The sequence below is a fragment of the Sciurus vulgaris genome, assembly GCF_902686455.1.
Source record: "Sciurus vulgaris genome assembly, chromosome: 4".
Classification (NCBI taxonomy): domain Eukaryota; kingdom Metazoa; phylum Chordata; class Mammalia; order Rodentia; family Sciuridae; genus Sciurus; species Sciurus vulgaris.
The window spans coordinates 131723182-131748924 of NC_136464.1; the positions used below are offsets into that span (position 1 = coordinate 131723182).

At 36.2% G+C, this 25743-nt stretch overlaps 1 protein-coding gene across 1 annotated transcript in view; it reads left to right on the forward strand.

Moving 5' to 3' along the window:
- Positions 1 to 25743, forward strand: part of DIAPH3 (diaphanous related formin 3) — a 495179-nt gene that overhangs the window by 113401 nt on the left and 356035 nt on the right. The window contains exon 5 of the mRNA XM_079137635.1: positions 17882 to 18012. Coding sequence (XP_078993761.1) covers positions 17882 to 18012 — 131 coding nt within the window. The remainder of the gene's footprint in view (positions 1 to 17881; positions 18013 to 25743) is intronic.

Below are 25743 nucleotides of genomic sequence, written 5' to 3' on the forward strand. Positions count from 1 at the left end.
TCTGGGTTTCTTATTCTTCCAGATGAATTTCATAATTGCTTGCTCTATTTCTGTAAGGTACATCATTGGATTTTAATTGGAATTGCATTGAATCTGTATAACACTTTTGGTAGTATGGCCATTTGACAATATTAATTCTGCCTATCCAAGAATGTGGGAGATCTTTCCATCTTCTAAGGTTTTCTTTAATTTCTTTCTTTAGTGTTCTGTAGTTCTCATTGTAGAGGTCTTTCACCTCTTTTGTGAGATTGATTCCCAAGTATTTTATTTTTGTTGAAGCTATTGTGAATGGGATAGTTTTCCTAACTTCTCTTTCTGAAGATTCATCCCTTATGTATAAAAATGCATTGGATTTATGAGCATTGATCTTGTAACCTGCTACTTTACTGAATTCACTTATGAGTTCTAAAAGTTTTCTGGTGGAATTTCCAGGTTCCTCTAAATATATAATCATATCATCAGCAAATAGGGACAGTTTGAGTTCTTCTTTTCCTATTCGTATCCTTTTAATTTCTTTGGTCTGTCTAATTGCTCTGGCTAGAGTTTCAAGGACAATGTTGAATAGAAGTGGTGAAAGAGGGCATCCCTGCCTTGTTCCAGTTTTTAGGGGGAATGCTTTCAGTTTTTCACCATTTAGAATGATATTAGCCATGGGCTTAGCATAGATGGCCTTTACAATGTTAAAGAATGTTCCCACTATCCCGATTTTTTCTAGTGTTTTGAGCATGAAGGGATGCTGTATTTTATCAAATGGTTTTTCTGCATCTATTGTAATAATCATGTGATTCTTGACTTTAAGTCTATTGATATGGTGAATGACATTTATTGATTTCCTGATGTTGAACCAACCTTGCATCCCTGGGATAAAACCCACTTGATCATGGTGCACTATCTTTTTAATATGTTTTTGTATGCGATTTGCTAAAATTTTGTTGAGAATTTTTGCGTCGATGTTCATTAAGGATATTGGTCTGAAATTTTCTTTCCTTGATGAGTCTCTGTCTGGTTTAGGTATCAGTGTGATATTGGCTTCATAGAATGAGTTTGGGAGGGTTCCCTCCTCTTCTATTTCATGGAATACTTTGAGAAGTATTGGAATGAGCTCTTCTTTAAAGGTTTTGTAGAACTCGCTGAGACCCCATCTGGTCCCAGACTTTTCTTTGTTGGTAGGCTTTTGATGACTTCTTCTATTTCATTACTTGAAATTGGTGTATTTAAATTGTGTACGTCCTCCTCGTTCAGTTTAGACAATTCAAATGTCTCCAGAAACCTGTTGATGTCTTCGAAATTTTCTATTTTGTTTTAGTATAGAATTTCAAAATAGTTTCTAATTATGTTTTGTATTTCAATCGTGTCTGTTTTGATATTTCCTTGTTCATTCCGAATTTTAGTGATTTGCGTTTTCTCTTGTCTTCTCTTTGTTAGTATGGCGAAAGGTTAATCAATTTTGTTTATTTTTTCGAAGAACCAACTATTTTGTCAATTTTTTGTATAGTTTCTTTTGTTTCAATTTCGTTGATTTCAGCTCTGAGTTTAACTATTTTCTGTCTTCTCCTACTTTTGGTGTTGTTCTGTTCTTCTAGGGCTTTAAGCTGTAGTGTCAGGTCGTTTATTTGTTGAGTTTTACTTCTTTTATTGAATGCGCTCCATGAAATAAATTTTCCTCTAAGAACTGCTTTCATAGTGTCCCAGAGATTTTGATATGATGTTTCTTTGTTCTCATTTACCTCTAAGAATTTTTTGATTTCCTTCCTTATATCTTCTGTTATCCATTCATCGTATAATAGCATATTGTTTAATCTCCAGTTGTTGGAGTAGTTTCTGTTTTTTACTGTTTCATTTATTTCTAATTTCAATTCATTATGATCTGATAAAATACAAGGTAGTGTCTCTATCTTCTTGTAATTGCTAACATTAGCTTTGTGGCATAATATATGGACTATTTTGGCGAAGGATCCATGTGCTGCTGAGAAGAAAGTGTATTCGCTCTTGGTTGGATGGTATATTCTATAAATGTCCGTTAAGTCTAAATTATTGATTGTGTTATTGAGATCTATGGTTTCTTTGTTCAATTTTTGTCTGGAAGATCTGTCCAGTGGTGAGAGAGGTGTGTTAAAATCACCTAGTATTATTTTGTTGTGGTCTATTTGGTTTCTGAAATTGAGAAGGATTTGTTTGACATACATGGATGAGCCACTGTTTCGGGCATAATTGTTTGTGATTACTATGTCTTGCTGATTTATGCTTCCCTTAAGCAATATGAAATGTCCTTCTTTATCCCTTCTCACTAACTTTGGCTTGAAGTCCACATTATCTGAAATGAGGATGGATACCCCAGCTTTTTTGCTGAGTCCATGTGGATGGTATGTTTTTCCCCATCCTTTCACCTTTAGTCTATGGGTATCTTTTTCTATGAGGTGAGTCTCTTGTAGGCAACATATTGTTGGGTCTTTCTTTTTAATCCAATCTGCCAGTCTGTATCTTTTGATTGATGATTTCAGGCCATTAACCTTCAAGGTTATTATTGAGATATGATTTGTATTCCCAGTCATTTGGTTCATTTTTTAAAATTTTATTTATTTATTTATTTTGACACTATTTGGTTCCTCCTTTATTTAACAATTCCTTTAGGATAATTCCTCCCTTTGCTGATTTGCTTCTTTTTTTCTCATCTCTTCCTCATGGAATATTTTGCTGAGAATGTTCTGTAATGCTGTCTTTCTTTTTGTAAATTCTTTTAGCTTTTGTTTATCATGGAAGGATTTTATTTCATCGTCAAGTTTGAAGGTAAGTTTTGCTGGGTATAAGATTCTCGGTTGGCATCCATTTTCTTTCAGGGCTTGAAAAATGTTGTTTGAGGCCCTTCTAGCTTTTAGGGTCTGGATTGAAAAATCTGCTGATATCCGTATTGGTTTCCACCTGAATGTAATTTGGTTCTTTTCTCTCACAGCCTTTATAATTCTGTCTTTATTTTGTATGTTAGGTATTTTCATTATAATGTGCCTTGGTGTGGGTCTGTTGTAATTTTGTGTATTTGGAGTCCTATAAGCCTCTTGAACTTGATTTTCCATTTCATTCTTCAGGTTTGGGAAATTTTCTGATATTATTTCATTGAATAGATTGTTCATTCCTTTGGTTTGTTTCTCTAAGCCTTCCTCAATCCCAATAATTCTTAAATTGGGCCTTTTCATGATATCCCATAGTTCTTAGAGATTCTGTTCATGATTTCTTACCGTCTTCTCTGTTTGGTCAACTTTGTTTCAAGGTTAAATATTTTGTCTTCAATGTATGAGGTTCTGTCTTCCAGGTGTCCTATCCTATTGGTTGTTCTTTCTATGGAGTTCTTAATTTGGTTTATTGTTTCCTTTTTTTTTTTTTTTTCAATATCTCTAACTCTTTATTGAAATGATCTTTTGCTTCCTGTATTTGCTCTTTTAAGTGTCGATTGGTGTGATCATTCAGTGCCTGCATTTGCTCTTTCATCTCATCATTTAGTGCCTGCATTTGTTCTTTCATCTCATCATTTGCTTCCCTGATCATTTTAATTATGTACATTCTGACTCCCTTTCTGTCATTTCTTGGGCCATGCTATCATTGGATTTTATTGATGTAAGATGTAGTTTTGTTTGGGGCATTTTCTTCCCTTGTTTTTTCTGTTCAGGTATCAGTGGACTGCTGAGATATTGCAGATTTCCTCTATTGACTTACAGTGTCCCTGCAGATTTCTAATATATCCCTTCTTAGCCTTCAGTAGCCTGAAGTCTTGGAGGAAGTTGATAATGCGGTGCTCCACAAGGAAGCTGCCTCTCTAGGGGTGGTGGCCTTCAGGTGGGGTATATTCCCTGCTAGTGGGCAGAGGTGCCTCCACTTGTTGACCAATGGTCATCCAAAGGGTAACTATGCTGCGGGGCTGATGCAAGGCCTGTTTGGGCCTATGTCTCTGGTTTTACCATCCTTTTGGGAAAACCTCACCCAGCAGGAAAGACTCACCCAGTGGGGAGGTCTCGCTGGTCAGTTTCCGTCCTAGAGGTTTCCCTCAATCCACAACTACCGCTTGGGCTGGGCTGCCTTCCTCTAACCTTCCCAGGGGCCCAGACCTACCTCTTGGGCCTGGGATCCTCGCCCTTGCCGACCAGTCTCCTTAGGCTTGCCCCTACTCAGAGAAGCCGCCCGCAGACCTGGAACCTTCACTCTGGCCTTCAGGCCTTCAGCTTTTCTTTGTTTGGCTCTTCCACCAAGATGCCGCTTAGGTCCTGGGACCCTGTTCTGCACCTAATCGCCTGGCTATGCAGCCCCTTCTCTGAGCAGCCACCTGGAGCCCTGTACAGTCACTCCGAGTCCCAGTGACCCGCCGCACGCCTCTTCCTCCGCGCAGCCACCCCGTGTTCCAGTGCGGTCTCTAGGAGTCCAAGCAACTCACTGCGCACCTCCTCCTCCTCCTCCCGACAAACGCCCGTAGCCCTGGTACAGTCACTCCGAGTCCAAGCGACCCGCCGTGCTCCTCCTCCTTCTCCCGGTAGCCCCCGGGGTGTTCAGGAGCAGTCGCTCTGAGTCCAGGCGCATATCTCCTCCTCCGGGCAGCGGCCCGGAGCTATGGTGCAGCCACTCGGAGAACATGTGACCTGCCGCGCTCCTCCTTCTCCTCCAGGCACCCCTCCCACCCCACTCCAGTGTTCAGGTGCGGTTGCTCTGAGTCCAAACAACTCACCGTGTGCCTCCTCTTCTGGGCAGCCGCCTGTAGCCCTGGTGCATCACTCCGAGTCCAAGTGACCCGCCGCGCTCCTCCTCCTCCTCCTCCGGGCAGCCCTCCGGTGTTCAGGAGCCGTCTCTCCGAGTCCAAACAGCTCGCTGCTCACCTCCTCCTCTGGGCAGCCGCCCAGCGCCCCGGTGGGTTGTTCCGAGTCCCAGTGTCGTGCTGAGCGGCCTCCTCTACGATGCTACCAGTTGTCCGAGTTCACTGCTCCAGCAGGGGGAGAGGTATGTCGTTGGGCAACTCTGCTTCACAAAGTTCCCTGCGTTCAGGGGCTATCGCCCCATCCGGGACGCCTCCCCAAAGGGAGAGAGATTCATCTGGCGGCTTTGAGTTGGTCCCAAGTCTCTTATTATCTCCTTTTCTTAAATCCTGAATCCTGGAGCAACATGAAATGCAGCCACCCTCTAGTCTGCCATCTTGAAACGGCCTCTCAGTGATTCTTGATTTTACCTCTTGCACTTAAGGAATCCTGTTGAGCAAGTCGGTTCCTAAGAAGACATGATATAGAGTTGGACCTACTTTTTGTTTCAGTGGGCACAGGGTCTCTGGTCTAATGGGTAGATCCTTGATCTACTTTGAATTGAGTTTTGAGCAGGGTGAGAGATAGGGGTCTAATTTTGTTGTGCTACATACGGATTGGAATCAGCCATTTCTCCAATGAGCCCAGGTCGAATTTTGTGGAGAGTGGTATTTGACATCTAGATTTGGACACTATGTCTTCTAATGGCATGCCTTTACTTCTATTCCCCTTTAAACTGAGCTAGGAAATTGTGTGTGCATGCTTGCACAGTGAGATACATATGTATATCATATATATATGTAGTCTTCCATTGATACCTCTGCGGTGATTGGTTCCTGAACCCATACCCTGGATTCCAAAATCTAAGGATGTTCAAGTTCCCTTATGTAAAATGGTGTAGTATTTGCATATAGTCTATATACATCTTGTATACTTTATTTTTTATCTTTCTTGATGAAAATCACATATTTGTTTTTGAACAACAACATTAACTATAGGTAGATTTATAAGTTTAATTAAAATCTTTTTAAATTACTTATAATATCTAATACAGTGTATGCCGGGGACCAGCCCAAGCAGCAGAGTCCAGGGGTCCTTGATGGCCTGAAATGTAAAAGCCCCCAAAAGATTAGGCGGCGCAGCGTCGGCGATGGACAGCAACCACACAGACTCAGGTCGGTGTTAGGTTGCTGACAAGTTTATTGAATTCTTCTTACAGTTTTTATACCCTTACACTTTTCACTAAAAATATTTATGACTTCATATGAAGAAGAAAGTTCTTAGAAGTTTATCAATAGATAACAGAAGCTAGGTCTGCACAGTTAGCCAATTAGCGCCACCTGGCACATTCATCTTATTTGACATTTCCCCACAATGAACTATCCTTGACTCGAAACTTACAAAAGCAAGTTGATGTATACCACTTGTTTTTCTTTGAAGTTTAACTTCTTATTTGATCTCTTACTGCTAAGACTAATTATAACTTCTAGTAATTTGTTATTAATTTTTCATGACTATAATTACATGTCTATGCTATGTTAAATCATATTATACTATTAAGAACCAAGTTATTATCTTCGAAGTAAAAAATCTTCATCTAAAAGAACTAAAACTTTTCTAAATATAATGTATTTCTGTGGGAGGCTCATTACTTTGTAGAAGAAACCAGATGTAATAAATATGTTGATCACTGAAGCTAAGAGAATCACTTATATGCAACTAGATGTCTGGGAATCTTGTAAAAGTTAGCAAAAACATCACAAGACATATTGCTTCAGAATGTCCATCATTCCCTATAGGAATATTAGTGCTTTGTGTAAACAAATGAACTTTATTTTACTGGAATTGAGTTAACTCATATGAACTGTTTGTGTTCCCATCATCCTTCAACCGAAGAACTTTATTAAACATGATTAATCCGCGTAATATTGTGAGTTCTGGTGAAAAACAAAAAAGGAAGAGAGATTAACACTCTGAGGAAGGGGCTCCAGCTTTACTCAACTTACGACGAGTCCTTGCTATCGTCTTCCAGGGAAGGCCTTGGCAGCACCCAACTTATGACGAGTCCTTGCTATCATCCTCCAGAGGAAGATTACCAACCTCTGGCATGGGTCTTTATGCGCCAGGCACACTTCCCTGGCATGAGTTTTATGTGCTAGGCGCCCCCGCAGTTCCCCCTTTTTTGTTTTGAAGATCAAAAAGACCTTTTTGAATTTGAAGGCCCTTAAAAACCTTTGTTAAGAGTCGAAGGATAACTGGAAGACAAAAAATCAGTATCTCATGGAACTTCTGTTTCTATATACTTTTCTCCCAAGTTATTTTCTTGGCGGAGGGACTGATATTGTTGCCTGAGCATTAATACCTGTACAGCACTTACTCTTTCCCTGATGAAGGTAACTAGGAGATTTCATGGCCTTCATTTCCTCGATTTGACCCGATTCCCTATTTCTACACTAACTACCTGTTCTTAATTCTGGCTTTATTTCCCCCTCTAATCTTAGGAACTCCATGCTGCTGGGGAAGAAGGTCGATGACCGCTCTGACTTCTTCGAGCTGGAAGTGGGTGGCGTGGGGCAAGCAGCTTGGAGTTCCTTTTATTATTATTATTTTTTTAAATCGGGTCAATCGAGGAGTCCAAGGTAAAAGTCTGGCTGTGGAAGAGCAGGTTGTAAAATCATCTGGGGGTGGGTGCTTCTATGAGAGAAGAACAAAAAGACATGAGTACTGAAAGGAGATTAGTACAAAGTAAATGTTGCAGCATCTGAAACATGCCACTGAGTATCATGAAAATGACGGAAGTCAATTTTTCACCAGGTGGTGGAAGAACTGAGAAATTGTTCCCATAACTAGGCCTAGCAAAGGCTGGAGAGGACAAGGCCTTCATTTGGGGACTTTAACATTGTCTAAGTTATCAGGAATGTAAACACAACATTTAACTCTTAATGTCATAGATGTTCCCAGAAAATATAGTTAAGCTACTTAATGTCATCTGATTTTTGTAAAATATCCTTTTATTGATATAACCTGTGTTTAGTAGAGATCTCTATACTTCTGTTACTTAGGGCTAGGTAATCATACTAGCAAACATAGATTAAGTTTACCTGTGTAGCTTAAGAAGGTCTTAAACTGACTAAAATCTTCTGACTCTGGCAGTTTCTCTTAATAGTTATCAAGCACATTTGCTGAAGAATCTTTCTTTCATTTGTAGCTTTCAGTCTTTATTCTGTGGGCTAATACAAGTGTACATCTTAAGTTACATTTAACTATTATTTCCTTTAAATGCCCAAGAATGGCTATATTTTGGTTTTAACTGTTTTGCTGGGTGTCTAAGACCAAGCTGGTCAAATTGACCTGGTTCCTGTCTTGTTAAAGAGTCAGCTGAGTTCCCACAGGGGTCACTCGTACAGAACTTAAGAGCACCTTCTTAGCTCCACCAGTGCCATTGGTTAGGCAGGGTCTCCTTGATGACGTGGCTTTCCTTGAAAGCATCAGGGATGTCTCCCTTTTTCCATGACTTTCCTCTGCAGCAGATGCACTGAGTGATTTTTCATCCTCTAGTCTCAACAATCTCCTTGATCAGGAGGTTGTGTGACTCAGAGTTGCAGCGCTCATTAGAGAAGTCCCCTTATTCCCTGGGTTCAGGCTGACTTTGAGGGCAAGATACTGTTTTTTTGTTTTTTGTTTTCTTGGCCTCTGTATTTAATTCCAATTTCTAAGTTTGATCTTAATCATCCAGCAAGCCAGTCTCACCAGTCATAAAGTAAGAGTACTGGGCTTTAACTTTAATGTCCATAACTTTACAGTTATTTACCCTTTTATCTAACTGGAGTCTGTATTAGTACTGGAAGTTACCACTATCTGTTCTATAGGTGATGGCTTATTATCACAAGTTACCTAGGTTGTATGTTCTGGAAGCAGTTACTTCTGCAAAACAGTAACAAGCAACAGTTTTACAAAATGAAATTAGCAAGAGTAAAAACATATTCAGCTTGTATAATAGCTATCTTGAATTTTGACTGAGAACCACATTATATCCCCTATTTGAGATCATAGTAATTTTATAACAAAAACCAATCTTTTGACTATAACTTTAAATAAGCTGAAGTCTGACTTATTTTGGAGTCACTCTAACATGCAGTAAGGTGGAAGGCACAGCCTTATCTCAGGTAAGGCGTGGCTCTTTACAGATCTTAAGTGTTCTAATTCTGATGTTGATCTTTGCTTCTTCCTTAAATATCATTAAATAGTTTACATATACTGTTTCCTGAGTCTATATAAACTTTATAATTAACACAATTTATCATTGTATCTAAAACATGAATCAAAGAAAGGCTGAGAGAGTTTTTAACTTTCCTTTTTGTGTGGCAAAATGCTTTCACCTTCTATGATATAAACCTTTAAACAAATCAGGCTGTTACTACCTCTTAGACATAAATTTACATTTAAATTTTTATCTCAGTGAAATAAGTAACCAATTTTACATATATCTTATTGATAATAGGTCCCATAATAGAACATTAAATGATAAAAATAAATCCCCAATAAAATGTACTCCTTAAGTTTAAAATTACCATTACAGACAAGTTTATTCTGGAGAATAGCAGCGCTTGATAAATTCCCTGCTTTAAAAACTTGTATACCTGGAAAATATGAACACATTTAATATGCAACTAGTGACCATTTCACAATTACCTTGACACTTTTATCTTATCAAATTTAGTTCTTAAAGAAAAATGTAGACTCTGTAACATAGTACAACACTCTACAACAGTTGTTTAACCACAATTGTATACACCCCAATCTTTAAGACTAATTGTTTTAAAGAATAAAACTTAATAGACACAAAGTTAAGAGTAAATTAGTGTTTCAAATCCTTGTTATTTTACCATGTTATTTTACCATATAGATTAGACTTCAGTTTATATCAGAACATTAGTATTTTACCTTAGGAAAAACCTTAAATAGCTTTAACTGATTGTCTCACATACTTGTAACCAACTTAGTTACACACAAACTTGCTCAAACTTTCTCTTCACTTACACAGACTTTCTTAGCACTTACTTAGACCCTCATGTCATCACACAATCACTTTCTTACCCAAAAACATTTCCTTTTTCCTTCTACTAAATATATATCCATACCCAGAACCCTTTATTTTCTCTTTCCTTCCTGCCGACACCTTTTTGTTCACATTCTGAAACAACTCTCATGAAATTTCTGAATTTAGATAAATTACTCCATTTTAGCAAGATAAAATACCTTGTTGTTTATAGTACTCTAACTGAAACACAGTGAGAGGGGAGATGGTAACTCTAAATCCAAACCTAAGAGCTCCTTGGAGCTTTGCAGAACTGGAGGGGGAGCAGGGGCAGTGATAAGGAAGCAGATGGAACGCTTATCCTCCGGGTTGGGGTTTTACCTGTTAGGACATAACTCTTAATAACCTTGTTTTTAGTAATGACATAAAGCAATTCTAAACACTTTTTAGTTTACCAACCTATGAAAACACCAATAATGTTTAGGTATGATACCCCATGGAATTTAAGGAGTTAAAAGTACTTAATGTTATTTAACAATTAGCATTTTAACTTTGCAAATTAATCAGATGTCTTTACAAACACATTTGAGTAGTCCTATACATGTTAAATTTAATTTACTTATTCTGCAAAAACCAAGATATCAGACAAGTGTCCTGAACAGTATTTGCTGTCTCTTTCCTGTTGAAGAAAAGTCCTAGAAACAATTGATATTAGACATTGTTTAACATCAACATTGCATTAGTTTGACTACTTAGAGACTTGCGAATTATTTCTGAAGACATTTCACTTTTATTAGTTTACCCAACTTAAATTGAACCCTTTTAAATCACGTGAATAAAAGTATTTGGATCCATTTTTAAATTTTAATTTTAGGAGCGCTCAGTTCGATACAGACAAAACATGACATCAGACACAAAAACAAATAACATAAAATCAAAGGCCTTGTAACTGTGAAGAACTTACTGTAACACCTCTTTTCTTTAATAAATGCTTTGCTATATCAAGAAATAAAGTTCTCTCCTTAGATGCTGTATTACCCATTTTTTCCAATCCCTGCCCTTTCTTTCTCAGTCTCTGTTACTGAGGGGACCGCGGCTCCCCGGGCAGTATCCTAGCTGCCAACCGCCTGAAAAAGAAAAGAAAAGAATAAGACACTTACCAATCAGGTCCCTGTTCGGGCGCCAAACTGCCGGGGACCAGCCCAAGCAGCAGAGTCCAGGGGTCCTTGATGGCCTGAAATGTAAAAGCCCCCAAAAGATTAGGCGGCGCAGCGTCGGCGATGGACAGCAACCACACAGACTCAGGTCGGTGTTAGGTTGCTGACAAGTTTATTGAATTCTTCTTACAGTTTTTATACCCTTACACTTTTCACTAAAAATATTTATGACTTCATATGAAGAAGAAAGTTCTTAGAAGTTTATCAATAGATAACAGAAGCTAGGTCTGCACAGTTAGCCAATTAGCGCCACCTGGCACATTCATCTTATTTGACATTTCCCCACAATGAACTATCCTTGACTCGAAACTTACAAAAGCAAGTTGATGTATACCACTTGTTTTTCTTTGAAGTTTAACTTCTTATTTGATCTCTTACTGCTAAGACTAATTATAACTTCTAGTAATTTGTTATTAATTTTTCATGACTATAATTACATGTCTATGCTATGTTAAATCATATTATACTATTAAGAACCAAGTTATTATCTTCGAAGTAAAAAATCTTCATCTAAAAGAACTAAAACTTTTCTAAATATAATGTATTTCTGTGGGAGGCTCATTACTTTGTAGAAGAAACCAGATGTAATAAATATGTTGATCACTGAAGCTAAGAGAATCACTTATATGCAACTAGATGTCTGGGAATCTTGTAAAAGTTAGCAAAAACATCACAAGACATATTGCTTCAGAATGTCCATCATTCCCTATAGGAATATTAGTGCTTTGTGTAAACAAATGAACTTTATTTTACTGGAATTGAGTTAACTCATATGAACTGTTTGTGTTCCCATCATCCTTCAACCGAAGAACTTTATTAAACATGATTAATCCGCGTAATATTGTGAGTTCTGGTGAAAAACAAAAAAGGAAGAGAGATTAACACTCTGAGGAAGGGGCTCCAGCTTTACTCAACTTACGACGAGTCCTTGCTATCGTCTTCCAGGGAAGGCCTTGGCAGCACCCAACTTATGACGAGTCCTTGCTATCATCCTCCAGAGGAAGATTACCAACCTCTGGCATGGGTCTTTATGCGCCAGGCACACTTCCCTGGCATGAGTTTTATGTGCTAGGCGCCCCCGCAAGTGTAAATAGTTTTTATACTAGTTATTTAGGGGATAATGACAAGAAAAATTCTGTACCTGTTTAGTATGGTTGCAGGTTTTTTTTCCTCAGATATTTTCCATGGGTTGTTGGATTAATTTAGAGATCCTGATAACATGGAGGTCTGATTATGTATCCATATATGGAAATCACATGGTGTATGTATACATATACCTATCTACATCTACTTCTATCTGTATGTTTACATACATGTATATGTGTATGTACTACATATACTCTCTTTATACTATATCTCATGTATATATTTTCTATATACTACATATATATGTACACATACACACCCCCTACATAAATATATACATATATATATACTGCCTCCTCCTCCTCCCTCTCTGTAAATACATGTATAGAATTTAAAAGCCACAGATTCATATTGGTAACTTTCCGTTAGAGTTCTAAACTACAAGATTCATCTAGCCTTCCAGATTTTCATATTTAACTTTTTTCACTGACATTATTGTTCAAAATACATTTCATTTCCTTTAGTTTAGTTTTCATCTCATTTTAGGATTTCCCCCTATCCTTCTTGATTTTATTTTTTCCTTTATGGATATATGAAACATCAGCATGGTTCTTTATGTACCTAGGAACTATAAAAGAGGTGTATTCAGGAAGCTGTCACTAACACCCCTCCTTTTCTTCTTCACTGTTCTTGTCCTTCATCTTTCTGCCCTTTTCCTATCCACCCACTGAAAGTGTACAATCTTAAGTTGCTTCTTCTATATCGTTTTGCATAAATGAACAAACATAAGTGTTTTCTTATTTCTTTCCTAAATATATTCTTTTATATTTTTTCTAGTGAAAGTATTGTTTGAGCAGTTGAAAATCTCTTCTTAAATATGTAAAGTAGTGTAAATAATAGAGTGTTTATTGAAGGCCATGGGCCAATGCAGGTGAGCTCATCTAGTGGAAGAGAGGTCGATTCTGGTTAAGTCTGGATAGATATTGACAGAATGTCTTATGCTGAAATTTTTTATTCTTTCAATTTAAGGTATAATTTTCTATTGTGTTGGATTGTTAGGTTTTTAAATCTTTCTTTGTGAAGATAGTTTAAAAACTAAAAGAAGAGTAGCACATTTTCTGTATTTTTATTGTATTTCTTTGTAAAATGTACTTGGCAATTCTAAACTTTAAACATATACTATTTTTAATGTAATCCAAAACTGGCTTCCAAAAATACAAACAGGGTGTTTGATATATCACAGTGCTCCCTAAATAACCAATGAAAAGGATCTTTAATGGAATTCCTTGCTAAACTTCATTTTGTTGGTGGCTATACTTTATTGCAGTACTTTTAAACCTTTCATGTTTTTGCTATTAGTTTGTACAAAATCATATGTGAATATGTGCACTAGGTATCAGTTTGGTCATAAAAATTTTACTGAATCATTTTATAGTTTTATTATTTAAAAAATTTCCATATTCGTGTGTTATAATTATACATAATGGTGGAATTTGTTATATATTCATATATGTTGAAGTTACAATTTTTCTGAAAACAAATAATTCATGCTGCAGTGACAGTTTAATGTTTCTGTTGATAAGTGACATTAGAGATGATTGAACTCCTTTGAAAAATGCTAGGAAATTGTCTCCATGCACTTAAACAGTAATAATCATGATAGGAATTTAGATTATAATTATCCTTTTGGCAGCAACTGTGCTTACCCTTGTTTTGTACTATGCTGACTCTGCTGTTTTCTTAAAACATTGTTATCAGTGCAAACTATTTCTTTTAACGTTCTTGGCATTTTGTATCATCTCACTCCTAATAAATTTCAGCATCTGCATAGGTACAAGGAATTCAGGAAAGCAATACTAAAGAGAAACTGATGAAGTTAATTCATGATTACTGACTTAAAAGGCTCAGAAATAGACATGTGCCCCTATGTGAGATATGCAAGAATTGGCACACACTTTATAAACTTAGGCTTTATATTGATGGCCTTTTTTGTTGCAATTTATGAAGTAAATGCCATGGACTGCGTGCTGGAATTTAATAACTAACTTTACATAAATATTAGGATTTCAGCACATTCTTTTAACTTTTAATTTTTTAAATCTCTGGGGTGTATATCTTTTGGGTCTTCATGTTAAAAAATGTTGGTTTTCTTTATAGGTTGAAGGGTGATTAAAATATTGGAGGATTAGCTGAGGATGCCTGGTGATATTTGACATAGGTTGCCTTCTGGGAGATATAAGGTGAATTTAGTGATTTGGGTAGCAGTCAACAGTCATTAAAGTAGCAATTAAGAATATAATGTGAGTCTGGTGATGGCTTAGATAATCTAGGCAAATTTTTGTTTTAAGCAACTAATGTGTCGTTGTGCTGTGTCACTGTTTTGCAGAGTGTGTAGACATTTTAGACTTAGATTTTTACTTTTATTATTTTTAAAGTCAGATAATCATCAAATGGTGTTTTCAAGATTCTATAATATCATTCAGTTATTGAAAAATGAAAGATCAGTTCTTAAATACTTTGCACTGCATATTGGAGTTACAGTATATTTTTATTTTGTCTTAGAAATGATATCCCAAGTTTCTCTGCAATCAAATGAAATAGAATAGTGAGGAAACATAACTGAATAAGTCTTGTATCTGAACTGAGATGAAAGGCAGGCAGGAACAAAGGAATCGGGTTAAGATTGGGTGGGGCAATGGTTACTATTCCCTTTATTAGTTGCCTAGCAGAGGAAAGAATGTTTGGCTTTAGAGAAACATAAATGTTAAAGGAAATAAGTATGTGTGAAGACATACTACTCTTCATACCTTAAGAATACATTCAATAAGGAATATGACAAGTATAATCTATATACTTTTTTCCCCATCCTGTATTTGGTATTTTAGAGTAAAATTTTCTAACATATTAAAAAGATGTAAAATTATGTTGGATAAATATTCTTCTAATTTTTGTGATGCCAGGCAGTCACCCTTATCTCACTAATGTGTTTTGATAGCACAGGGGATAAAGCTTTCTAAGAATTTTCATCGTCATGGCTAATGGACTTGGAGATTTACAGTCTCGAGTGTCCTTCCCTCGCCCCTTCTTCTTCCCACTTCCTTTGAAGTTAGGTAAAATGAACACAGAATACCTGTGTAGAAAAGGAATACATCTGATTCTTGTGACTATTTTCTCCCCTTGTTTTCCTTTCTTTCACATTTGTATTTTGGTAGGATCATAATGAATATAATAAAAGAGTTGAAATTGGGTTGAAAACCAGTTCTCCCAATTAGCAGGTTTATTTTCTATGTCTTGAATTTCCCATATTCCTTTCTAAGTAAGGACTTGTTGCAGAATATTTTTGTGTGTGTGAATAACTTATTTTCTCCTTTCTTAATTTTAATCTTTAGTTGGTACATATCTTCCATTTTATCATAACTTCATTCATTCATTGGGGCAGGCACTTTGTAAAGCATTGGTGATGGAGTGAAGATTTAGGCTGAAGGAGACACTGCTGCAGTCAGGTTCATACTGATGGACATCACAAGGAGATGCTGGCGTGTGCTAATAGACTCCTCCTACTTCCTAGAAGGTTTGGCTCGCTAGCACATTGCTTTTCTTCCTCTTGCTACCACTGTCATTGTCTGTGACAGCCTCACTGTCATAAATGGTCCATCCAACATTTCACTTTCTCATTTACTTGACTTCATCACTCCCAGTGATCTTTGTTTCTCTAGCCAATCCCAGCTACCCATTACCTGGGAGAGTAAAATACTACCTGTAAATATGATGTACAGACTTCTTTTCCTGAGCACACTACACCATTGAAAATGATAATCTATTTACTCTGCAGTTATTTCATGTCTGCTGCCTCCCTACCATGTCCTTCCTTCCCTCCTTATACCCACAGTTCTTGAACGCAAACCATCAGGTCATTTGCCTCTGTCCACACAGAGGTCTTGTTTGCCCACCTTTTCTTCACTGTGTACCTCAGCACAGTGTGTACCTGAGAAGAAGCTACAGTGACACATTTTTTTCTGAATGACCACAGTTCCCAAGGAAGCTCCTAAGAGAGTGCAGATATATCCTACCACATGGGGGTGGTTAGTGTACTTCTGTATTTTCTGAAAACAATTTGATACCTGCAGTCCTAATCACTTTTACTAAGTTGCCTAGGCTGGCCTTGAACTTTCTCTACTCCTTCCTCAGCTTACTGAATACCTGCGATAACAGGCTGCTCCTGGCTTTTTGCCATGTTGAATACTTTTGAGATACCATAGAATTTTTCTTTAATAAATTACTACTTTGATATTGACATGAATACAAAATAGCCTGTCTTCCTAGTGCTAATTTGTTTTGCTCTGTTGGTTATGTTTTCTTAAGTAACATTATAGCAAATTAATAAAATAAGAGAGGTGGATTTAAAAGACACCTAATTTCCTATCATCTCAAATAATCTGCTTTGAGATTTCCTTTCTTTGCCTTTTGATGTCTAATGTGTAACTTAAATAGGTATAATTTAGGACTATTGATACTTTGGCAACCTCATCATTTCCCATGCAGACTATAAACACACCTCTGAATATGCCTTTTGATCTCAGAGTAAAAGTCCAAGTTTCTTTTGGTGACCTGTAAAGTTTATAGGCTCCTCTGTCAAAACAGTTTTTCACAGATACCTGCCTGTTTGACTCTTATCTTCTTCAGCTCATTATTTAAATACTCAAGTTGGAGACCTTTTCATTCATCCCTATGAGGATGCAGTTGTCCACCCTGTGTAAATTGTGTGCATCATGGTATGATCATTTCCTTTTCTTGTTTTTATTTTTCTCTATAATAGTTATTTACATTTTAACTGTTTATTGTGTACCTCTTCCCATTACAATAAAAGTTCCCCAGGGGAAGAATTTTTATTTCTTGTTTGCTGTTCTATTCTCAGCAATAAGAACAGTGTATGGTATTTAGTGGTCAATGTTTGTCAGATAATGAGTAAACCTCCATATCTTACAACTTATATTTCACACCTCACTAGATCTTCAAAAATCCCCCCCAGGAGGCTAAATGTGTAGTGGTGCTCTACCACTCCATGACCTGGTCTTTATATCTTGAGTTATATGTTGCTATTTCTCATTCTGGGCTGAGTTCCTTTCTAATTCTTTTATTTCCTAATTTTTTACTTCCCTTTCCCATGTGACTTGGGCTCCCTTGATTCATTCTTTCAAGGTAGGTAGGTGTTCTTACTTTGGGTCTCTTGTTCTGTTATAGGAATCAGACTGCATTGAAAGGTATTATTCTCTTTTGGTTTTTCCTTTCCCATGTAGTTTTGATAATCCCTGTGTCAACATTGCCTAGAACTAGACTCTCAATGGTAACTGAATGAATCAAAGACTAAAGCTTTTTCTGTGTTGCTCAGAGTGCTAATTTTCATAGCGTATTTCTTGTTTTGAGTTTTTGTATTTATTTTGAATTAGACTGAAATAGATTATTCAAAGATTTTTTAATACCCACTTAGTAGTTCCCCATGACATTTTCATTTGAAAAATATTATTATTTTAATACATTATTGTTTTTATTAACTTGTAAATCATTTGATATGTTACTGTCTCTTGTGAATATCATAGGATGATTTTATAGATTTATGGGCAGAAATAATGAAATATTATTTGTTTCCCCCAAATAATAGTAATCATAGTAGTTGTGTGCTGCTGTTAATAGGAGAGGTGGGATTAATATGTTATTTTGTGTAGAATCTTTATGCAGCATAAATTAAATATTTTTGATTTATTTTACAGGGAAGTCTGAAAAGCAGCCAACAGATTTCACCTCAGGATTTCATCTATGAACTGAAAATGGGGTCCGAGGATGAGAGACTTGTGACATACTTGGAGTCCCTCCGTGTTTCTTTGACCAGCAATCCTGTGAGGTAAGTCATCTATTGCAACATCTTCAGGGCATATTTCCAAATCAAATACAAAGGAAAAATGAATGACGTCTGTTTAATACTTTCCTCATGATGTTTTGAAATAAATAGCTGGTATACCTCAACAATTTCTCAAGGTAAAAGTTAAATACATAATATTTATATGCACAGAAATATGCTCAGTGGTACTTTATTTATTATTGATTAGTATATAGCTCATGGAATTAATTTTTTTCATAAATTTTTTTAAATGTTAAGATTTTTTTTTAAGAGAACAGTTAAATTAATCAGAAGCTATGAGTTTATGACTGAATTTCACGCTGAATTTTGGTATGAATAACATACTTGCTGATTCTTGTTTGACAAAGCAAAAAAAAAAAAACATCCAATTTTTTCTTTTGTTTGAAATGGTGTCTTTGTAGGGATCCATAATTCAGTATTGTTATGTTTAGCAAATAAAAATGTAGGACATGCTATAAGATTTGAATTTCAGACACTCTAAAAATGTATTTATCTGAAATCTAAATTTAATTGGGTGTCATGTAATTTGGAAACACTACATAGGTGTTCTACAACTTTTGCACTTTGGGGCAAGGCTAATTTTGGTGCCTCTGAGAAATAATTGTGTGGAAAACTTAAAAATCAGGGGTCTGCACTTGTGGCTCAAAATCAGGGGCTGTGGTTGTGGCTCAGTGATAGATGGCTTGCCTAGCTAGTGTAAGGCACTGGGTTTGATCCTCAGCCTTACATAAAAATAAATAAATATGATAAAGGTATTGTGTTTATCTCCAACTAAAAAATACTTTAAAAAAATTTAAAAATCAGTGTAATTTTGCTAAACTGTGCATATTAAAATTGGTCACATTATTAGCTGATAGGAGACAGATTGTTTTAAAAAAACAAAACATGGTGTACCTGATGTGTATCATTCATGTTAATTTTAATGCCTACAAGGGGAGATGGCAATCTGTATGCTAAGGCTAATTTAGGTTGGTGACTGATCCAGAGTGTGTCTTAAAAAAGTCTCAGCAGAAGTTGTTATGAAATGTTTGAGCAGTTAGGTAATTTCTGAGCTGCCAGGGTCTGAGGAAGATCAATTGCTTCTGACATTTTATTGTATGAAAATGAAAATTTCTGCATGAGAATATATGCTATGTTTTTGTGTATGTATAGTCTGAAGGTTGAATGACATACTATAATCGAGGTTAGTGATGAATAAAATACATTATTTGATATTCTAATAAGTACGTTTTTGAACATTTCTTAAGTTTTATATGTTGTAAGAAGTGTTTAAAACGAAAAGACCCTGTCGAAACATGAGAATGAGTAAGGTTTAATTAATAGCATGAAGAATAAAAAATCTTTAGTGTAGTCTTTTTTTTTCCACATTTTACTACCTCCAAACTGATCTTCGTACTATAAACTAATGAGCATGAAAGTAGGACCTTCAAATGTTTTGTTACTTTTCTTTACCAGGCAGTGTGTTGCATGTAATAACTTCTCAATGAAGATTTGTCGATTGAAAGAATGAGGTTTTGATTTTTACTTTCTTTATTCTTAATGTGGCTAGAGTTAGGAGCTGAGGTTGAATTAGAGAATTTAACAGGTATTTGTAAGTGAAGTGCTTTTGTTTCTAGCTTAATCTGCACCTTCAAAATGAATTCATTAAAAAATATTTATTGAACACCTACTATTTTCAAATTTATTATGTTAGGTGTGGGACTTGAGTGAACAAATCCCTATCTCTATGGCATTTAAATGTATAAAAAAGAGAATTTGGGGGTCAACTGGGGAGGCAGCTAACACTCATTTCTGTATATCTGTCAATCACGGGTTACTGGAGATAGTCTTAGTTTCTCCACATAATTAGAAGTAGCCACCTCTTCTGGCTTACCTTCTTTTGCATAGATTTTAAATTTAATTTCATTTTCTCTCAATTACTGATTTAGAAGACAAATGTCATTTCTGATCATAAAATAGCAAAGGAAAAAAGAAAGAAAAACATAGCAAAGGAATTTAACATGCATGTACTTAAAAGGGATGAAACTGACCAGTAATCTCTTCTCCTGAACCAAAGAGTACTTTGATATTGATACCTTCTTTCTTGATCATATGCTGATTTTAAGTGACATTTTAATCGTATCCTTTTTATTTTTTTTTTATAGATATTACTATTTTTGAGTTACACTACAAATTTGTATACATGTATACACACAATCTCATCATCATTTACTGGTTCCTGTACTACTTTTCACTGATTATTTATGCTTCAACTGCATTATTACGATCCCTTCGAGTCTGTTGGTTAAACTGTTTTTCATCTGAAATTATCTTTGTCAGTACTTTTGTTGGTTAGTCTTCTCTGGGGCATCATGTTGAGGGTTTTTAGTTATCTTTTCTTAGCACATTGGAGATAAAATTTTTCTCAGCTTTTCATTGCTGATTATGAGAGCTTGGCCTTTTATGTATAATTCTTTCCTTTACAGTTAATCTGCCCTCTCTCTCTGCCTTGTTTTATGATATTTTCTGTCTTTGGTGTTCTCAAGTTTCTTTTGTGTGATAGATGGATTTTCTTATTTATCCTGCTAGGGATTTTATTTTACTTTGCTTCTTGAATATGATTGGTGTCTTTTGCAAATTTTGTGAAAATTTCAACCTTTATCTCCTTGAATATTTAATTTTTCTGTCTTATTTGTCACGTTAGAACTTTTCCTTCATAAACTTGTTGTTTTCAATTCTGTAATTTACACTTTCCATTTATTTACCTTTATTACAGTCTCCATTTGAATTTTCGATTTTAGTTTCCTAACTGTGCTTTCACCTGTATTCTGCATGTACCTTTCATCTTTTATTTTTAATTTCCATTATACTTTCTTCCTTATAACTTTTCTTTGGCTCTTTTTTAAAACTCTGCAATTTTTTGACTTTCTGCTCTTAATTTATTTTTTTCATTTTATTTTGTTTTTAAGTATTCTTTAGATATTTTATATTCTATCTCTGTAATTCTAATTATTGAAGGTTTCCTAGGTCTAATGTGGTTGGTAGTTTCTTTTCACTTTTATTCTTGGTATCTCGTTTTGTGTTTTGATTTTAGCCTGTGACCCTTATTTTTTGGAATTTTCCCTTGAGATTTATTTTTTAGGATTCATTCTGCTAGAATGAATTAGTGTTTTTCTATTGGGAGAGTAGAGACACTGTTGAGCAGGAACCACTTTAAACCAAAATTACTGTTTTGAGGTTTACTTATTTTTCTTCCCACACAGGCACTATACATATCTGGCTTATACTGTGAGTTCTCAGAAAAAAATTTTTCTGATTGTCTGCCTTTATTGGACAGTGTGATTTCTAGTTTCCCTTCTTCCTGTAGATGTGATCCTTGAGACCCTTACTTTTTGCCAGTGTGTTCTAGGCTGGATGGAGGCTGAAGACCTCATTTCATTTTCCTTGTGTACCATAAGTTATCACAAAGGGAATATCTGATTTCTTTTTTTTTTTTTTTAAAGTAACAATTTTTAAAAAATACCTTTATTTTATTTATTTTTGTGTGGTACTGAGGATCAAACCCAGTCCCTCACACAGGCTAGGCAAGAGCACTATCACTGACCTATAACCTCAGCCTGAAATGTTGGATTTCTAGGTCGTTGCACATGTCACACAGAGTAAAAGAGACTGAAGGCTAGTTTGCCTCTCTATGTCTGCCTCTGTCTTTAAGAAGATAAAGAGACCTTATTTTCTTGTTACCTCCCATAAGAACTGAGAATCTTTTTAGTAATTGTTGGGAGCGTGGTTGCAGATACCTTGTGTAATACTAGAAAAAAACTATTGAATGAGAAATTTTGTTTTGACAATAGTACATCATGGCAAAAATCCATGATTCTCAGAAGAATATACAGAGAAAAATGGAAGATTTTTTTCTTTTCATAGAATTATTCTATTTATAATAGCCCTAAAGTAGAAACAACACAAACGTTCATCAACTAATGAACAGATGAAATGTGACAAATTATACATTGGAATGCTTATGAAAGATCTTTTTATCACTTGATTATCAAACCTGCTGCTCAGTGGTGAAATCCTGTTACTAGTTGCCTGTGTATTTTTGCTCCACAATTTTAATAGATATGTCATGTTTCCATTTGCTTTGCTTTTTTTTTTTTTTCTTTGTCTTTTCCTTTTTAAGCATAGTCTTGTTGCTAGTTATAAATAGTGTGCTCTACTTTATTTTTATATTTATGACATGCTTTAAAATCTTAAATTAAGACATGAGTTATAAAACTTTTAAAAAAGTTTGCCTTAGGTTAAAAAGAGAGTTAACAGTATGTACAGATTTATGACTTTTGGAGTGATGACTTTCAAAATGGGCAGATGGAGTAGAGGTTTTCTATGATGATCTGTGTGTGCATCAGCTTTTTGTTGCTTTGACAAATGCCTAAGAAAAAGAGTTTAGAGAAAGATTTGCTTTGGCTCAAAGTTTTAGTTCATTGTTGGCCGGCTTAATTGCTTTGGGCTGAGGCAAGAACATCATGGTGGAAGGGCAATGTGAGGTAGAATGTTATTGAGGAAGGGTGTGGCTCACTTCCTTGCAGCCAGGAAGGAAGGAGCTGGGTACAGTATGTATTCTTCCAGGGCATCTAGTGAACTAGTTCCTCCAACCATGCTCTACCACCTACAGTTTCTACTGCCTCCCAGAACTCTATTCAGTTTTCAGTGGATTAATCCATTGTTTGGATAGAATCAATATGATCCAATCACTTTCCCTAAGCCCCATCTTTGAACATTTTTGCATTGGGTACCAAGCCTTCCACACATGACCCATTTGGAGCTATCAGATCTAAACCATAACAACCTGTATTCTTGCATTTCTTTCTTTTTTTTTTTTTTAATTTAATAACAGGAAGACAAGTAATGTAGGAACTCTGTTTTATTTCTTTTTTGTTTAGTGGAGTTGCCACTAGCCACTTGTGACTATTTAAATTTAATTAATTAAAATCAAATGGAAAAATACCACTATTTTAGTTGCTCAAGGGTCATATGTGTTTTGTGGCTACCATATTGGACAGCCCATATAAGCCGTTCATCACAAATAGTTCTAGTACACAGTGATGCCTTGGGCCTTAGTTTCTTTATGTCCATTTACTATGACAACATACGTGCTGTGTGATTATTAAATTTTCTGTATCTAGCTAGTTGCAGTAGCAGTCACCTGTGATCCCAGTGGCTTGGGAGGTGGAGGTACTCGGATTGCAAGTTGAAAGCCAGCCTGTCCCTAAGTAACCTAGGGAGACCTGTCTTTTAAAAAGAAAAGAGAAAAAGTTATGATGATTTGACTCAGTGGTAAATCAACCCTGGGGTCAGTCAATTGCCCCCTCCTCATAAAAACAAGAAAAAATCCTCAATATTATATCCAAGACTATATAAGGTGTAAGAACCCAGAAAACCACGCCAGACATGGGAATTGACATAAGAGGGCTTATTAAGCAAACAGAGTGTCTCCCTTCAGGGTAAGAGAGAAAATGAGAGGAAAAGAGAAAGGGCAAACACAAAAGAGAGTGTGAAAAGCGAGGAGGAGAGAGAAAGAAAGTGAGTAGGAGAGAGAAAGCATGAGAAAAGATAGTGGGGACGCTACCCTTAAGCAGTTGAATTTCGCCAGGCTAACAGGGGACCAATGACGGAGAAGGATACTTGCAAGCTGACTGATGAACCAATAGCTAGGGATGTTCACAGACTGACGAGTAGTTGGGAGGTGGGGAAAATGACTGCAGTTTAAAGGGTGGGGGAGCAGCTTTATTTTATCTTATATTACATAAGGTAAATAAATTCTGGATGATGTAGACAATTTTTATTAGAGGAAGAAAGATTTATATTGGTTTTTAATTTCAGAGGTTCCCATCCATGCTGGTTTGGCCTCATTTATTTGGGCCTCTGACAAGACAGAATATAATGGCAGGGAATACATTGGAACCAATCTGCTTACTTTCTGGCATACAGGGAGCAGAAAGAGGGAGAGGAAGATGCTGCAGACAAAAGTACACCCTTCAAGGGAGTGCTTCCAATGACCTGTTTTGTCCCACTAGGCTCCTAGTGTGTTCTCCTAGTAGCCCATCGAAGTATGATTGATTAATCCATTTATGAATTAATTGCCCTTATGTTTCCGTCACCTACCAGTGGCCCGACCTCTGAACACTACTGCTTTGGGAACCAAGACTCAACACATGACATTTGGGAGATGTTCAAGATCCCAACCATAATAGGAGGCATGCAGACATTGCTAAGCTTTGTGGAATCAGTGCAGGCTGTGGTGGTCAGACAATTCTAAATTCAGATCCATTCTTCTTTTCTTACCCTTTATGTCACTGTGGCCCTGACACTGAACTCTGGAAGTCTCAGAGTTCACATTCATTCAGTAGTCTTTATTAAGCAATTATTATGTGTATGTCTTTGTGCTAACCAGCAGAGGCACACAAACCAATGAAAGATAGTGAATCTCTGCTCCTTGACAAAATGAGAGCAGAGACTTCAGTCTTGAACCCAGTGAACCAAAGAAGTGAGGCAGAGGATGGGACATATGTGATGAGCAGTTGCATTGAAATAACATCAATTTCCTTCTGCTTTCCTTTCTTCTCTCCCGCCACAGTTTCTGGAGATGTAGCTCCTCAAATGCTGAGGGAGGATCTGATGAAGCTCATGTTTGCTTGAGTAGGAACTTCTACTCTTGACTTGGAGAGTGCTCTCTTTTGACTATCTTGCATGCTTCCTTCTCTTGCATTTCCCCCATAGAATTCTGATTGACATCTGGGGAATTCTTGAATTTCAGAGCCTCTCTTCCACTTTTTCATCTTTTTGATTCTCTGTGGTGCATCCTGGGCAATTTCCTCAGGACTATTTTCCCGTTCACTAAAGTTTCCTTCAGCTACATACAGTCTCCTAAGTGGCCCACGCATTGTGGTTTCCTCAAGCTCTTATATGGGCTCTGTATATGATCAGCCTGATTCATCTCATCTAACGTTAGATGAATTTGATGAAATAAATGGCTCCTCTTACATATATAATCTGTTCAGAAAGTCAATTCCCAGAAAATAAACTTAAAGGATTTTATTTTAAAATTCAGTAGATTTTGCAACCAGATCATTAGTTTCACATTTGTCAGACTGGCTCTGTAATTTAGTGTAACTTTGGTGAATGGACCTCTGAATGGGATACAAGTGTATGCCAGTTTTGCCCTACAGGTGTGTTAATTGCTTTGATTTCCCCTGAAAACTGTTCATTTTTAGTTAGCTTGCTAAGAGTTGGTGACAACAATTGCTTAAAATATGTAATTACATTCAACATAGGTGATATATTATTCTAATGGTGGAGTATAAATTGGATCTGGATACTATACCATATTAAAACTGACTTTCTTAAGGTATGAAAATTTTGTTAGGCATATGTGTTTAGTGATTTATTTCACACCTTTAAGCAGAAAAATCACCATAAATATAGGAGAATTTAACAGCCCAATAACAGAATACTTATAATTTCCCAAAGCACACAAATCAATATAAACCATATCCCATGCCATAAAGCAAAACTGTTTAAAGGAATTAAAATCATACTAGGCATGTTCTTTCACCACAGAGACTCAAACTAGAAGACAGGATGATAAAAGAAAATCTCCAACACATTGGAAAATAGGCACACTTTTAAATAATCTGTGGGTCACAGCAGTTTGAAGAGAAATAAGATAGACACCGA